The sequence below is a fragment of the Gossypium raimondii genome, chromosome 2 (assembly GCF_025698545.1).
Source record: "Gossypium raimondii isolate GPD5lz chromosome 2, ASM2569854v1, whole genome shotgun sequence".
Taxonomy (NCBI): domain Eukaryota; kingdom Viridiplantae; phylum Streptophyta; class Magnoliopsida; order Malvales; family Malvaceae; genus Gossypium; species Gossypium raimondii.
This window is the reverse complement of record NC_068566.1, coordinates 3642848-3658442: the sequence shown is the minus strand read 5'-3', so window position 1 is coordinate 3658442 and position 15595 is coordinate 3642848. Positions and strand designations below refer to the sequence as shown.

At 32.9% G+C, this 15595-nt stretch overlaps 1 protein-coding gene across 1 annotated transcript; it reads right to left on the bottom strand.

Moving 5' to 3' along the window:
* Positions 1–12294: 12294 nt before the first annotated feature.
* Positions 12295–14510, bottom strand: LOC105787741 (L-type lectin-domain containing receptor kinase IX.1). Its single transcript, XM_012614289.2, has one exon. It carries the CDS (start codon positions 14461–14463, stop codon positions 12430–12432), a length of 2034 nt encoding a protein of 677 aa, XP_012469743.1. The 5' UTR covers positions 14464–14510; the 3' UTR covers positions 12295–12429.
* Between the last annotated feature and the right edge of the window lie 1085 nt (positions 14511–15595).

The following is a 15595-nucleotide window of genomic DNA, read 5'->3' as shown; positions in this document are numbered from 1 at the left end:
CTAAACATTAAAATTTCCTTACCAAAATTTAATCGACCCTAATGTAACTTAATAAAGACTTCACATATCAGAATTGTGGTCCCAAAAACCATTATTTTCGACACCACTGAAAAACAAGATATTACATTTTTTTTGAATAAGTACTTGTATTTTTTTATATTTTTATTATGTCTGCTTTTGTTTTCTTTTCCATTTGCTTGAGGACAAGTAGCAACTTAAGTTTGAGGGTATTTGACCTGTCACCAATCGTAGTGGCAGTTTATGTAACACCCCTTACCCGAGACCGTTGCTGGAATCGAGCACGAAGCGTTACCTAACTTAACTTACTAATTCGGAGCATAAAAATTTGCTTTTAAAATTAATTCGCTCACGTTCAATCAATATGTCCCTAAAAAGGATCCTTGAGACCGTAAAACATGCAATGAGAATGGTTCGGGTCCAAATCGGGAACATTAAAAATTTTCCAAATACTTAAACAAATTAAAATAATTTATTTCACTGTTCACAATAAAAACTGTCCAACTGCACAGCAGTCGCTAAATTAATTATAACTCGAGTTACAAAACTAAAAATTTAAATCTGTAAATTTTACCTAAAACTATACTCATATATATTATTATTATAAAACAATACTCATATATATTATTATCATAAAAATTTCAGAATTTTTAGGTTTTCCAATTAGTATAGTTTATTAGCTAAAGTCTCCTCTATTTCACAGTTCGGCAATTCTGACCTCTCATCTCTAAAAATTTATTTTCTCATTGTACAGATTTCATATGGTGCTTCTGCTTATTTCTACTGAAAATAGACTCACCAAGGACTCAATACATATAAATTATAACTTATAATTCTTTCTATAAAAATTTTAATGATTTTCTAAATTTAGAATAGGGGACTTCAGAAACCATTCTGGCCCTATCACACTAAAATTCAAATATCTCATAATATAAAATTTCTTTGCTGCACTGTTTCTTTCATATGAAATTAGACTCAATAAGTTTTAATTCTATATATCATTCACTCTCTAATTCCATTTCTAATAATTTTGGTGATTTTTCAAAATCAAATCATTGCTTGCTGTCCAAAAACTATACCATTGCAAATTTTTACTCTTTTATTATTTCTTTGTATTAACTATCATTTAGGCATACATAACATCAAACATGCTCCTAATTATCTATTTCATAAAGAAATACACACAAAATGACTAAGTCCCTATACATGCCATAACTTAAAACGTTTGTAAATGAAAATACTCAATTGGTAACTTGATAGTTGATAGTGTGAAGCGATCTTCCACGACCTCCAACCCGAGCTTGTTTCATAAGACTCTGGAACAAAGGAAAGGAAAGAGGTAAGCTTATAAAGCTTAGTAAGTTCACATGTAAAATAACAATCATTAGTAATGAATTTAGCTTATTACTAAGCTTTCATAATTTGCATAAATAATGCTAAGTTCATACTTTCCCATTTTACTCATCGGTAACCTTACCAAAAGCTCAGAATAAAAAAATAAAGCACCTTACTTAAAAGCTTGCTTATGTACATGCAACATCTCATTTAACACATTAATACTCTTTCATAATATATGCATATTGCCAATCATGTCACAAAGTGTCATAAGTATAACTGAAAACTTATAACTTATTTAATACTTGAATATACTTATTAAAATACTTTTAATATCATTAACTTATAACCTCAATATTATTAAGCCTTATGTACATACCTGTGCCTAGTCATAATACTCACATATCCTACTCTTACTTATCTTGAGCATACTCCTTGAATTTCTCGTTGAACTACTTGTAATATTAGGGATGTTCGAGATATTTCGTACACTTGGTAGGACGCCAATACAATATCCCAGATATGGTCTTACATGGGATCACATATCGGTGCCGATGCCATGTCCCAGACATGGTCTTACACTGGCACACTTACTGCCATGGTCCAACCATGGTCTTTTCCGTCAATTCTTTCTTAATTGCCATGTTATAAACATGGACTTTTCCGTCAATTCTTCCTTAATTGCCATGTTATAAACATGGACCTTGAGATGTCAATGCCTTGACAAACCATAGCCGAAACATACTTGCTCAAATTCTCAAGGTTAGTCACATAACTTAATAATAATAATAATAATAATAATAATAATAATAATAATAATAATAGCAACAATTGCATAATAGTAAAATGCTACTAAACTTACATACTTACATTCTCAATCTCATCATATCCTCAATTTATCTTACTCTCCTCAAATTATGCTATTCAATACTTTCTTGATCTTATACAAAGCCACATTACAACTATGGTCTTATATGTAAACTTATTCGAATTCTCATTTTTAATGTCGAATCACTATCGAACATTTCTCAACTATTATCATTATATTCAAAAATCAATACTAAAGCATTTATAACTAATATATCAATTTAGCATTGAAACATGCTTAATTAAATGCATATTAAACACATGAACTTACCTCGATACCAAAACGACCATTTGATCAACTTTCCCGAATTTTAATTTTTTTCTCCCGTTCTAGGTCCAAATCTCGTTTTCCGGGATCTAAAACATCATATTTCACTTATTTAATCAATTTACTAATCATTTCGGACCTAAAACCTATTTTGACAAAATTTACATTTTTGCCCTTAAACTTTTGCATAATTATGATTTTTCCCCTGGGCTCGGAAATTAAAATTTATTCCTTTTTCTTATTTTTTATGACATGCTGAACATTTTTCCCTTCTATGGAAACATCAAATTCTTGCTCTAACATGCACTTATGAACAATAATATTTTTTACCGATTATGTCGTTTCACTCGTTTTCATTGAAAATCGCTTAGCAAAAGTTGTTTAACATAATTCTAAGCTTCATATTATATCATGAAACATCAAAATACACACTTTTCATCTATGGGTAATTTTCCAAATATAAACCCTAGCTCAAATTAATGGTAGAATTACCTTAAGTGAGTTACCGGGATTCTAAAAATGTAAAGAACATGAAAAACGAGGCTAGAACGGACTTACTATGAAGCTTGGAAGATGACCAAACCCTAGCCATGGTGTTCCCTTGATACATTCGGCCATGGAGAAAAGAAATGAAGAAGATGATAGCTTATTTCATGTTATTTTGTCTTTATTCATTAATTAAGGCATTTTACCAAAATGCCCTTAAATACCTTACTTACTAACCATGTCTATTTTTGTCCATCAAACTTTAAACCCCCATTTCAATTAAGTACTTTATGAACTAGAACACATATTTTGCAACTTTGCAAATAAGCCCTAATAGACAAATTAAACATGCAATCTATAAAATTCTTATCGGTAGTCTAACACATGCATCCAATCAATCGGTAAATCATGATAATTCATTGTAATAAACTTTTCTATTTTAGATTTGTGGTTTAGCAACCACTATTTTGTTTAGACCCTATTTCGGGATGTTACAGTTTAAGTATTTTTCGGTACTTAACAAGCTTGTTTTCTTGTCATTTTAGTATTTTTTATTACATTTTCAATTTTCTTAGCTTAGATTCAAATTATTGCAAAATAAATATTTTTACGCAGTATTTGGAGTTAGTTGACTATTGGGCCAATACAGGCCTTAAGGTAGTTTTAATCTTTTCATTGAGTGTGCAGGACACCTAATTTTAGGCTCTAAGGCATTAGGAACAACAATCGAGTCGCAACACAAGCTTTCAGTGTCGCAACACAACCAAGCCAATTCAAGATTTTACATTCAAAGTTGTGTGTCGCGACATAGGTTTGATGGAAGGCAAAAATTAATTAAGGGTATTTCGATCCGCACAATCTATATTTAGTGTGGTTAAGGCTTTTTGACCTAAATTAGGCTACTAACTTTGCCTATAAATAGTTAAGCAAGGTTAAGCTTGAAGAGTTTTTGCCAAGCCGTTTTAAGGTTTTAGTTTAATAGTTTAGGATTTTAAATTAGTTCTATTTTATTTTAAAAACAATTTTATTTCTTGTTCTTCGACTTGGATTTGATTTGACTCCAAGTCTTCATTATTTAGTATTTAATAATTTTCCTTTACGTTTCTCTTGCAAATGATGATATCACGATAATTGTTAAAGGATTTTGCAAATCTGAGCACATCAAGATTCTCAAACGGACCAATTTCTATCTTCCTCTCTTTTAATTTATTTTATGTTCTTGCATGATTAATTTAATTTTAAAGAAGATGGTTATTGAATCGATGAATGACTAAGTTCTTTAGGGAGATTAACGAGCGGATGTGAGGTGATTAACGAAGAATGAGGGTTTCCCATACGAATTAGTTGGTGTAAATTTATATGTGCTTAAACCCTAGGATTGATGACCCGAGGAAGTAATTAGGTCGAGAGATAATTTTTCTGAGTAAATTGTGATTTATCCCGATCACAAAAGTGAGGTTGAGAGATTAGTGAGTATTGGTCAATTAATTAATTAGTAGAGGCCGAGAGGTAATACTAGTTAGTTAATAACTAATTCACTAATAAAACCCAAATTCTGAAGTTAATTGCAAAGTGAGTTAATCTTCTGCTTGTTATTCAAGAGTTGTTTTATTTGTAAACTTCATTTGAGTAGTTTTGTTTTTATTTTATGACTTTAATCTTTAGTCTTAATTATTGTAAATATAATTTTTAGTGACTATTGTTTAGACCTGCTATTGTAGAAGACATTTTTAGATTTAATTCAACCTCCCTTAGGTATAATCCTTAGAATGCTTACCAGTGTTCTATTGTAACACAAAGCTATATTACAATTTGACATGTTTGCTTGCAGATATCGCATTTCATTCAATATTTTATTTGCACTATTTTTACTCTAAATGCTCACACATTTGGAGGTGGTTACTGCTTCAAGTTTGGTTTCAAATAGGCATCCTGTGTGGAGACACGAGAGGAAATTGCCACTTACAGTTCAGAAACCCACATAATTTGAAAAAAATTTAAGGGCTCTAGAAAATAACCTCAAAGATATTTGGCAATAGCATGTCTCAAGTTATACGGCCTGGAGTTCTCGTGCTGTATCTATAGCCCAACATCCCTCAAAGCTCTATCAAATTTGGAAGGGTGTTCCTCATAGCCCTCTTGTCGCGAAGATAATAGCGAAACTTCCCACGAAAGGAAATGTCATGAGGGATAACTAAGAAGACATTATGATTCAAAAGGTTATAAATATTCTCCCCATTAAGAACATCCTCCCACCAAGGATGATGAAGAAAATGATGGGGCATAGGTCTTCTCCATTTAGTAGGAAACCCGAAAGAATTCCCAAACTTTAACTCTACCAAAATGTACTTCTTGGGATTTGGCTTCAAACTCCCCACTCCTCTATAAATGAGTTGTTCAACCCCCTCTCTTCGAACTACGAAGTATACCTCATCATACTCTTCATTTTCTTGAAGGGTGTATATATACTGGAATTGTAACGCCCTGATAAATTTATTTTTGTATCTGTAAATTCTAACATAACTATGTATCTACTTCAGTGGTTAGGTGTTCTGGGTGTGTGTGTGATGTCTTGGGTTCAAGTCTCCCTTTTGCCAATTTTGTTATTTTCCTAATTCAAGCCTTGCCTTTGAGGAGTGGGTTTACATAAAATTGTCTGTTAATCCATATTAGAATGAGCCTGCTGGTTCAAGTGGTAAGGGGATACCTGTAGTAGGGGATACCATAGTGACTTGGCTTTGGGGTGGTTTCTCCGTGGACAATGCCACCTTAAATCGTTTTTTTAGTCTTCATCATTTACTCCCCTTTATTTTAGTAGGCGCCAGTCTTCTTCATCTGGCCGCATTGCATCAATATGGATCAAATAATCCATTGGGTGTACATTCAGAGATGGATAAAATATCTTTTTACCCTTATTTTTATGTAAAGGATCTAGTAGGTTGGGTAGCTTTTGCTATCTTTTATTTTTCTTTTCCAAATTTTAATTAATTTTTTTCCATTCTTCCAAAAATTTGACTTTAATTTCTGTTTCTCCATTTTTCTGTCGAATTCTCTTTTCTTGTTATTCCTGTTTTCGTCTTCCTATTAATTTCAGTGCTCTTAGCTCATTGTTTTCGTGCATTGCGGTAAGTGGGGGTAAGGTTTTGCTCGAGTTAATAGGGGGTTTTCTTTTAGTGCCGTTCTAAAGATGTTGTTTTATTTTCATTAGTTTAATTTATGGGTTTTGGCAGCAACGAATCGCGAAGAACGGGGCTCTCCTTTTGCGGCATCGTAGTGAAATCGTTCGGGGTGTTGGGGTAAGTAATGATTATGTCAATTGAACTATTTTCAATTTTGTGGTTCAAAATAATCTTGAATTAAGACTGATTTTGTGAGTTGATTTGTCGATTCTAGGTTCTGGTGGTCTCGGGGGTGTTTTTGCATCGAAATCGTGTCAGGTGTGTACCTGGAACGTAGAAAATAGAGCTTAGGTGAAAGCTAAAAAACCTTACTGTCGACGCCACACAAGCGTATGCCTAACCGTGTGGTTGGCCGTGTGCGAGACAAGGCCGTGTGTTTGACGAGGGCATGGCCATGTGCTAGACACGACTGTGTGACTGTAATAACCCAAAATTCACGGGCATCGGAAAAGTATAATATCGGGCCTCCGTCTTAGTAAGCCGAGTCTGAAAATAATTATTAGAAATATTTATTAGACTAGTTGTGTGTTTAATTAGGTTTTAGATAGGTGAATTTAGCCTAATTAAGAGTAATTAGTAAAAAGGATTAAATTACAATAGAAGTGAAAGTTTAATTATAGATTAAAATAAAATAAGAGGGACTAAATAGGTAAATAAGCCAATAGCTAAAGTTTAGGCGGCAATAGATGGAAAAATCTGAGATTTTTATGTTTTATATATATTATTTTATTATATAATATATATTATATTATATTATATTGTTTTATATTATATAAATTAAATAAATGACAAATGTATGGTAAAGATTAAGACAAGTGTAATAGTAATAATTATATAGGTACACTTGTAATAAAAATAAATATATGCTTAAATAATAAGTAAAGATTTTTTAAATATATTATTATTAATATTATTAGTTAAAATAAAAGAAATAAAGTAAAAGAAACAATGAAACAAAGAAGAAAAGAAACAGAGAAAGAGACGAAAAACAGGGGAAGAAAAAGGGAAAGAAAATAAAAAGGGGAAATTGAGATTTTAAAGCTTCAAGTTAATTGGTAAGCTAAATTTAGCCCTTTTCTCTTCATTTTGATGTTTTAGAAGCTTTAAAACAAAGTTTTGTTAAAGTTAAGTGGAGGTTATGAAAGTTCATAGGTTTTGAACATGATTCATTTTGAACAAGTTGTTAAATTAGGGGTTTAGTTGATAAAATTTCTAGTTAGAATAGATAAAAGAATGATTTGTAAACTAAGTTGTAAGTTTTACATAGTTGGGATTAAGTTACAAAAAGCCTTAAATTAGGGTTTATGTTGAATAAATGATGGAATTGAGGGTTTATTTGAAAGAGTTTCTAGTTAGAGTTGATACAAGGATTAAATTGTGAAGTAAGCTACAAGTTTTGAATTTTAGGGATTAAATTGGGAAAATTCGAAATTAGTGAAAAATGCTGAAAAATTTGTAGATAAAATTTAGTTTAGAAGAAATTTGAATAGAAATAGAGTGTGAATTAAATTAGAAAAGTAGATAAATTTAGTTAGGATTAAATTGGAATCAAAGTATAAATTAGATAGAAATTTTATTATTATTAATTTATGTTGTAATTAATGGTGTAAATTATTATTATTTTCAGTAGCTAACAAGGAACTCAAGCATCGGCACACAAAGGAAAGGAGAAGGTTATTGAGGAATAATCGAGTAAATTCGGGTTTGTATTACTATAATTCAAATTATTTAATATTAAATGTTAAATTTTAATTTATGTGTTTAGTAAATGAAATGTGAGGTAAGTATTAATATTAGTATTAGTATTAGTATTATCATTATTATTATTATTATTATTATTATTATTATTATTATTATTATTATTATTATGAGTGGGAATTAAATTGAATAGTTGATGTGAATTAATATTTGAATTGTTTGTTTATTGAAAGCGGAAATGAATTTGAATCGAATTGTGAATGGTATTAAATTGTATGGAAATGTATTGAGTTGTGAAAATGTGTGAAATTGTGGATTCATTATTGATTGAATGGTGGAAAAATGATTGAATTGAAAATGTGAGAAATTGTGATTGAATTGAGATTATATGTGATCTAAATACCCTATTAACTAGTCGGACTGAGTCGGATATAGTTGGCATGCCATAGGATTGGAAGAGTTCAGGGATACTTCGACCTCGAGTCGATGAGACACTGGGTGTCACTATATTTCTTCGGATAGTTTCGATGAGGTACTGGGTACCAACTTTCTTCGGCTTGGCCGATGAGACACTGGGTGTCAACTATTGCTTCGAACTATCCGATGAGGCACTGGGTGCCATATTGGTGTGTTTGGTTGGATCCGTGTATCCACTAAAGTCCGAGTTTTGTTAATAGGGTAATTAATGAAATGATAAACCGAATGAGTTGATCGAACGAGCTACTGAAATGAAATGAAAAAGTTGAATTGTGAATTGAAATGTGATATGAGATTGAGAAATGAACCTAAGGTTCATGATATGTTCAAATTCAAATTGTGAATATATAATACTGAATGATGGATTGCTATTGTTGAGATATTGAATTTAAATTGTATATATGATTTATACATTACATGTTTATTATTATTATAATTTGAATTATGGTAATACCATGAGTATGAAATACTCGTGTCTGATTGTTTCCGTATGCAGTCGATAGAAGTCAAAGGTCCGGTTCAAAGATCCGGATCAATCCCGACTTCACATAATTTTGGTGATGTATATTTCTTTTGGTAATGTGGCATGTACATAGGATGTGTATAAAGATTGTTATGTTTTAATATAAATGGTAAAAAAATGTTAGTATTAAAAGTTTATGAATTATTATGAAAGAAGTTTATCTATTTTGATTTATTTATTATCTTGTTAAATTTTAAATTAAGATTATGTTGATTGAGTTTGATTAGAAGTAATTAGAATAGAAAATGTGAATGTGGAATGAATTGGTTGTTTTGGTTATATTTGGAAAAGATATGGTTTTAATTGCAGGGGGTTCTATGTAAAAATAAGCAGAAATGCTGCCGAAATTTTTATAAAATTTATAATAATAATAAAAAAAGAGAGAGATGAAGTCAATTGGTAAACAAACATATGAATTTATGATTTTATTTCAATATGTTTGTTAGTTATTTAAGAATTTTTGTAAACTGTCTGATATGTCCGGTAATGCCTCATAACCCTGTTCAGGCGATGGTTCGGGGTTAGGGGGTGTTACAGTGACGATGTAGGTGTGGCTGTGTGGGCCATATGGGCTAGGCCAAGTTCGATGTGTGAGCCCACACGGGCATGCCACACGGACGTGTGGTTTGGACCAGACCGTGTCAACTACACGGGCAAGGCCAATCTAGGAGTATGGGCTACACGGTCGTTGGGCCCACACAAGCATGTGGGCCCAAAATTTTAAAATTTTCCCTAGGGTCACACGGGTCATTCCGACCTACTGTGGGCCTACTGTAGGGTCGGTAATGGCTAACCAAACCCTAAAACTATGTGATCTGTTAGCCTAATATTTTGTTCTAAATATGATACTGTTATGCATGTCTGATTAGTCTGAGTATATATATCTGATATCTATATATGAGCATGTGAGCATGATAACTCTGATTATATATATCTGATTGGGGTGAGATTTGTATATGTGGAGGAAGTGTTCTGTATGGCGATCATCGTCTATATTCTGGCAGCTTGGCTGCACATTATCTGACATGTGTCGTAATGGCACGATGTGGTGTGTAGGGATGGGTGGGTGTTTTTAACCCCACGTGGTGTGATGGGATGGTCAGAGTTGGTGTGTAAAGGATGGGGATAGGATTCTGTATTTTTTATCTGCATATTTGTTCTGTTATTTGAATCTGTAAAGGGCTTAGGTCCGAATCTGAATCTGTATCTGACTGTGTATGAGTTTATTGTATGTATTGCGTGTCTATTTCTGTTGGGTTACACACTGAGTTTACGAAAACTCACGTCTGTTTGTCTGTACTGTTCAGGTAATCCACAGACTTAGACAGGTCATTGCGACGGAGGCTCAGCGGTGACCACCTGATCGAGAACTATCTTACTTAGTAAATTACATTTTTACTTATAATTTCGGTTTTATTTGAAAGTTTGTAATTTTGGGGGCTCTCCGGACTGTTGGTTTTTATTTCGGTTTTGGATGCAATTTTTGACTCTTTCATTGCAATGCATGATGGAAAACACGATTTTACGAAAACAAAGGTTTTTCTAAAAACACAAACTGGATTTCTAAAATATAACGGTTTTAAGACTTCCACTGTAAATTATGTTTTGGTAAATAAATGAATTAAATAACACTTTCGAAAATGGTTATAAACGAATACGAACTATGAATCTTGAATGATTTGACGAAACAACCCTATTTTCAAAACCCTACCTTGTGACAACTCCAGATTCAGCCATCATGTTTAGGCCATGTTTGGGGTGTTACAGGAACAACAACACAAAAGGCCATATCCCTTTCTACCTACATTTGATCATAAATCCAATTATTAACCACCATAAACCCCTAACCAATTGCTCGAGTGCCAAACAATAGGAATTCAACAAGTCCATGACAAACTGGTGAAGCGGCAAGTGAACCCTGCTTCTAACAAGAATAACGACAAGTGAAGTCTTTGTCTCCCCCAACCAAAATGAGGCCCAAACATAGAACTTAAGCTATGATTCCCCACATGAACACTAAACTCGTACTTGGGATTCCTTGTAAGAAGCAACCTACTGTACCTACATCTTAACGCCCTTCGCATCTCTTGCTATTTTAACACCAATCTTATTCTACAAAGCCTCACTTAGTAAATGATTTTATTCAATAATTTTCTAAATTACTTATTGGCCAAAACCCAATCTATCTTTAGAACAATGATAATTGCAACCCAAACAATGAACCAAATTTTTACAATCATTCACCTCAAACAACCTCAATTACATCAAGGTTTACTCTCCAATAAATACTAGCACAAGAGCACAAAAATACAAAGCAAAATATCAATAAAACAATCAACAAAAGCATTCAAAATTCACCCACGTATGTGCTGTAATGCAACCTATTTGTATGTTAAAAATCAATAATTTCTCCAAGTAATTTTGATGAGATAATTCAGCGTATTAATCTAAAATAATAATCCACAAAATCTTCCCATTTAATTTTCGAAAATGTTTGTAAATCTGATCAACTTTATCTCCAAGGAAAATAAATTGATTTAAGCCTTAATAAATAAGAATAACATTTGCATTTAATCAACCTCTCTTCTATTTCTTTCATTCGAAATTAAATCAAGAGAAAAATAATTGTAACTTCAAATCAAGAATCATTTCTTGATAGAAAACTAACAAACTTATTGCACTTTAATTGTTCCAATATACAGTCCCAAATCGAATAAGGAATGAAACAAGCTATCCCAAGTATTGTCTCAAACAATGTGGACTGGATAGTTAAAGTCTCAACAGCCACCATGGCTAATCTTTCTCTATTTTGCAGGCCCATCATTTCCAGCCCTCTTGAAGCCCAGTTCACCGAAATCCAGTCCAAAAAGAGCACAAACAATATACCTATATATGATTATTCACACTCATAAATATTCCTTCATGATAAAAAAATTGTACTGTAGTTTTGCATACAGCTTTAATCATTTAATGTTTACTGGTGACATTATACTAAAAAGTAGAGGACAACCGGAAACTTTTATAACTTATGTTTTCAATTAAAAGAATACAAAGAAATTTTAAAATTAAGCAGTTTAGAGTTGTTTAAAAGATACTTATGATACCAAGAGAGGGACTGGGAGTACAAACTATCTATTTGGGCCATATGTCAGAATTATGACTATTATATATTTAATAAAAAACTTGTAAGTGTTTTAAAAAAATTTAATTTATAGTCGATTGAGTTTTAGTTCGATTGGTATGAATATTATTAGTAATATTACACCATGTTTTATTTCTCTAGTTTATAGATATATTTGTATTTAGTTTTATAATTAAAATTATATAAAAATATTACCTTTATATATATTTTTAAGTTGATGTTTTTCTTAATTTTTGGGTACTATTTGAAGTATCGAAATAACATATTTTTGCAATTGATTGAGTTTGATGGTATTGATCTATGCACCAATAATTTGAAGTATATCCATTTATCACAATTTCCAAAAAGGAAATATTCTACATGAACATAACACAGACTTACATGTCATGCTATATTTACCTAAATTTGTATGAAATGGAGATTTACAAATGAGATACTAATTACTCTTTTGAAAATTTAAAAGAGCTGTCCCAGAGGTTGTTGATGTTGTTGAATATGCACGTTTAGAACAGCTACTACAAGAACATTGAGTTCGATCTTTCTCTGAATCTGTGACACCAGTTGATGATGTAGTGTAAGAAAATTTGCAGAGATCTATGGGAGGTGCGTAATACATCGGCACCGGTAACTTTGATGGCAAGCTAGGCAATGGAGCTTCAAAGTTCAGGACATTTATAACTTGCTTTATCGAAGGCCGAAGAGTATAATCAGGATGGCAGCACCATAGCCCAATGACCATCAAACGTTCAATTTGCTGCTCGTCGAAGTCGTCGCCGAGTCGATTATCCACGGCTTCAAGAAGTTGGCCTTTACCGTAAAGGTCCCAAACCCATTCTACCATCCTTACTTTGCTCGGTTCTTGCCTCGTTTCAACCGGCTTTCTTCCGCAGGCAATCTCAAGGGCCACGACTCCAAAGCTATAAACATCTGATTCTTTGCTAGCTTTACCCGTAGTGACGCATTCGGGGGCTAAGTAACCCATGGTGCCGGCCAAGACAGTTGTTTGTGAACCCATGTCATGGTCCACAAGTCTTGCGAGACCAAAATCCCCAAGCTTTGCATTGAAATTTGAGTCCAACATGACATTACTAGATTTTATGTCTCTATGTACCACACATTGTTCCCACTCTTCATGGAGATACAATAAAGCAGAGGCTAAACCAAGTGCAATTTTGTACCTTACGGCCCAAGTTAATATTATTTTACCCCCAAAGAGATGAGAATCAAGACTTCCGTTCGGTAAGTATTCATAAACAAGGAGGAGTTCGCCTTTTTCGTGGCACCAACCAAGTAGTTGAACCAGATTTCGATGTCTCAGACGACTAATAATCTTCACTTCTGATATGTACTCTTTTTTCCCTTGCTTAGATCCTCTCGAGACCCTCTTTACTGCTACTTCTGTGTTTGACTCGCTTAACAAGCCCTTGTAAACCCCTCCAAATCCTCCTTCTCCGAGCTTTCCGACCTCAGCGAAAGCGTTCGTTGCACGACTTAGTTCACCATACGTGAACCGCTTCGGTCCCGTCCCTTTCTCGAATTCATCATCCATAGTGACATCGATGGCCTCATCATTGTCGTTCAAACGTGCCCTTCTTCTCCGCATGATGAAGAAAAACAAACACAACCCGCCACCTAATAGACCAAAACCGAGTGCCAAACCAAGGATCAACCCTAAATTCTTCCCTTCCCCTTCACTGGTCTCCAAACTCGAATCGAAACTCCAATTGAGAATATTGTGAATTTCAACTTGACGACCCGTGGATGCCGAGAAACCTATTCTAACCCATTCCGGTAAAACATCCCTCAAATCAACAGTAAGTGCAAGGCTAGAGTTTCCACTAAAAACTGGATTATCAGCATAAGTTAAAAACACACTTAGATTTGTTGTGGTAGCATTATAACTTACCCATGCGTTAGCCCTTCTCCCATCTTTAATGCTACTTTGCCATGTTACATTTGTAACAGATATGATGGAATTGACATTGATGCCTACATGATCATCACTTGGATCCCATTCATTTCGGAAACTATCGAACTCCACTGCAACGATGTTATTTTCGGAGGAGTTAGAGGTAGCTGTGGCCGGATCGAACAACGCAAGGTACCCGTCGCTCGAATTCCGGGGCATTTCAGACTCGAACGGTGCCATAAAGAAGGATAGTCCGTCACCGTATTCGCTAAGATTGACGGCTTGTATGATGAAGGTGAAGTGTGTGGTGAAGTCTGTTAGCCTTCGGTTACTAGCATCCCAAAGACGAACCGGTTGATCGTACGAGGCACGTCCGATGCTACCAGTAAGGCTCTCGATTGCATTGTTCTTCGTGAGCTGAAGAACGTTACTGGACGAGAAAGCATCGCCTTCGAATCGAATGCCTTGCATATTGGGAGAGAAGCTAGGGAAGTTGAAGGAAAGTGGATTGACATAAGGGATTATTAGCAAAAGAAAAGCAAAAAGGATCTTGGAAGCCATGGTTGAATTGAAACTTGAAAGGCATAGAGGAAAAAGAATGGAGCTGAAGATGCTTTTTCATGGCCTATTAGAGTAGTTGAACTATATTAATTATTAACAATTTATTAATTTAATTAATGTATTTTTAATTGATAGGTTTGATTATTTTAACAAGGTGATCAGCTAAAGAATTTATCTGCTGAACTCTTCCTCGTTCAAATTTGGCATAAAGAGAGATTAAAATTGAATAAAAGATAATTGCTATATATATACAAATAATCCAAAATTTTAGGGTTAAATTATCTCCAAACTTCAAAATATTCTGATTAAGTCCTCAAAGTATCTCTATTGTATCAATCAAGCTTTTCTATTAGTCTAATTCTAACTTGGGCATTAAAATCTGATTTGAATCTTTCATAAAGCATATTTCAAACATATGTATCAAACTTTTTAATACATCAAATCCAAGTTGTACATGAGATATACATATGTTTATCTGTTTTGAATTTGATTAACGTGTTTTAAATATATTTAACATTATATTTAAGCTAGCATTTTAAATTCTATACCAAAAGCTAGATGATAAAAGGACCTGATTGATACGATATTAATATTTTGAGATTCAATTAAATTGTTTTAAAGTTTAATGGCCGATATAAAATCTAAATCCTTAGTTAAGAGATGTTTTTGTGGAATTAACCCAAAAGTTTAATTAATATGATGTCATTTTTAACAGAGTTTTGCACGATACCAAAACAGGTAATTTAGAATTTTAATTATTTAATGATGATGAGGCGACCGACCATCCAATTCGCCAAGGCGGCCTGCATTAAAATCCAAGTTGCTTTTGGTAATTTCGTAAACGCGGTTCTATTTGTTCCAACTCAAGAATTAAAATGGATGTTTGTATTTTATTTATTTTATTCATAAAATTAGTAAATTAATTTTTACACGTGAGGCTAAAGAATAAATTAGTTTTTTGTTAAAAATTTCATCAATTTTTACTGTAAGAAACCGAGACTAATATGTCATTTTTAGTAGATGAGACAAAATATAATCTAATTCTTAATACAAAAACCTCCATTATGGTTTTACATATATATATATATATATATATATATATTTATATATAAGAAAATTATTTGGTATATTA

What these genes read in the sequence shown, in the direction of transcription:
- LOC105787741 (XM_012614289.2), bottom strand. Translation starts at nt 14,463, where the DNA reads ATGGCTTCCAAGATCCTTTTTGCTTTTCTTTTGCTAATAATCCCTTAT.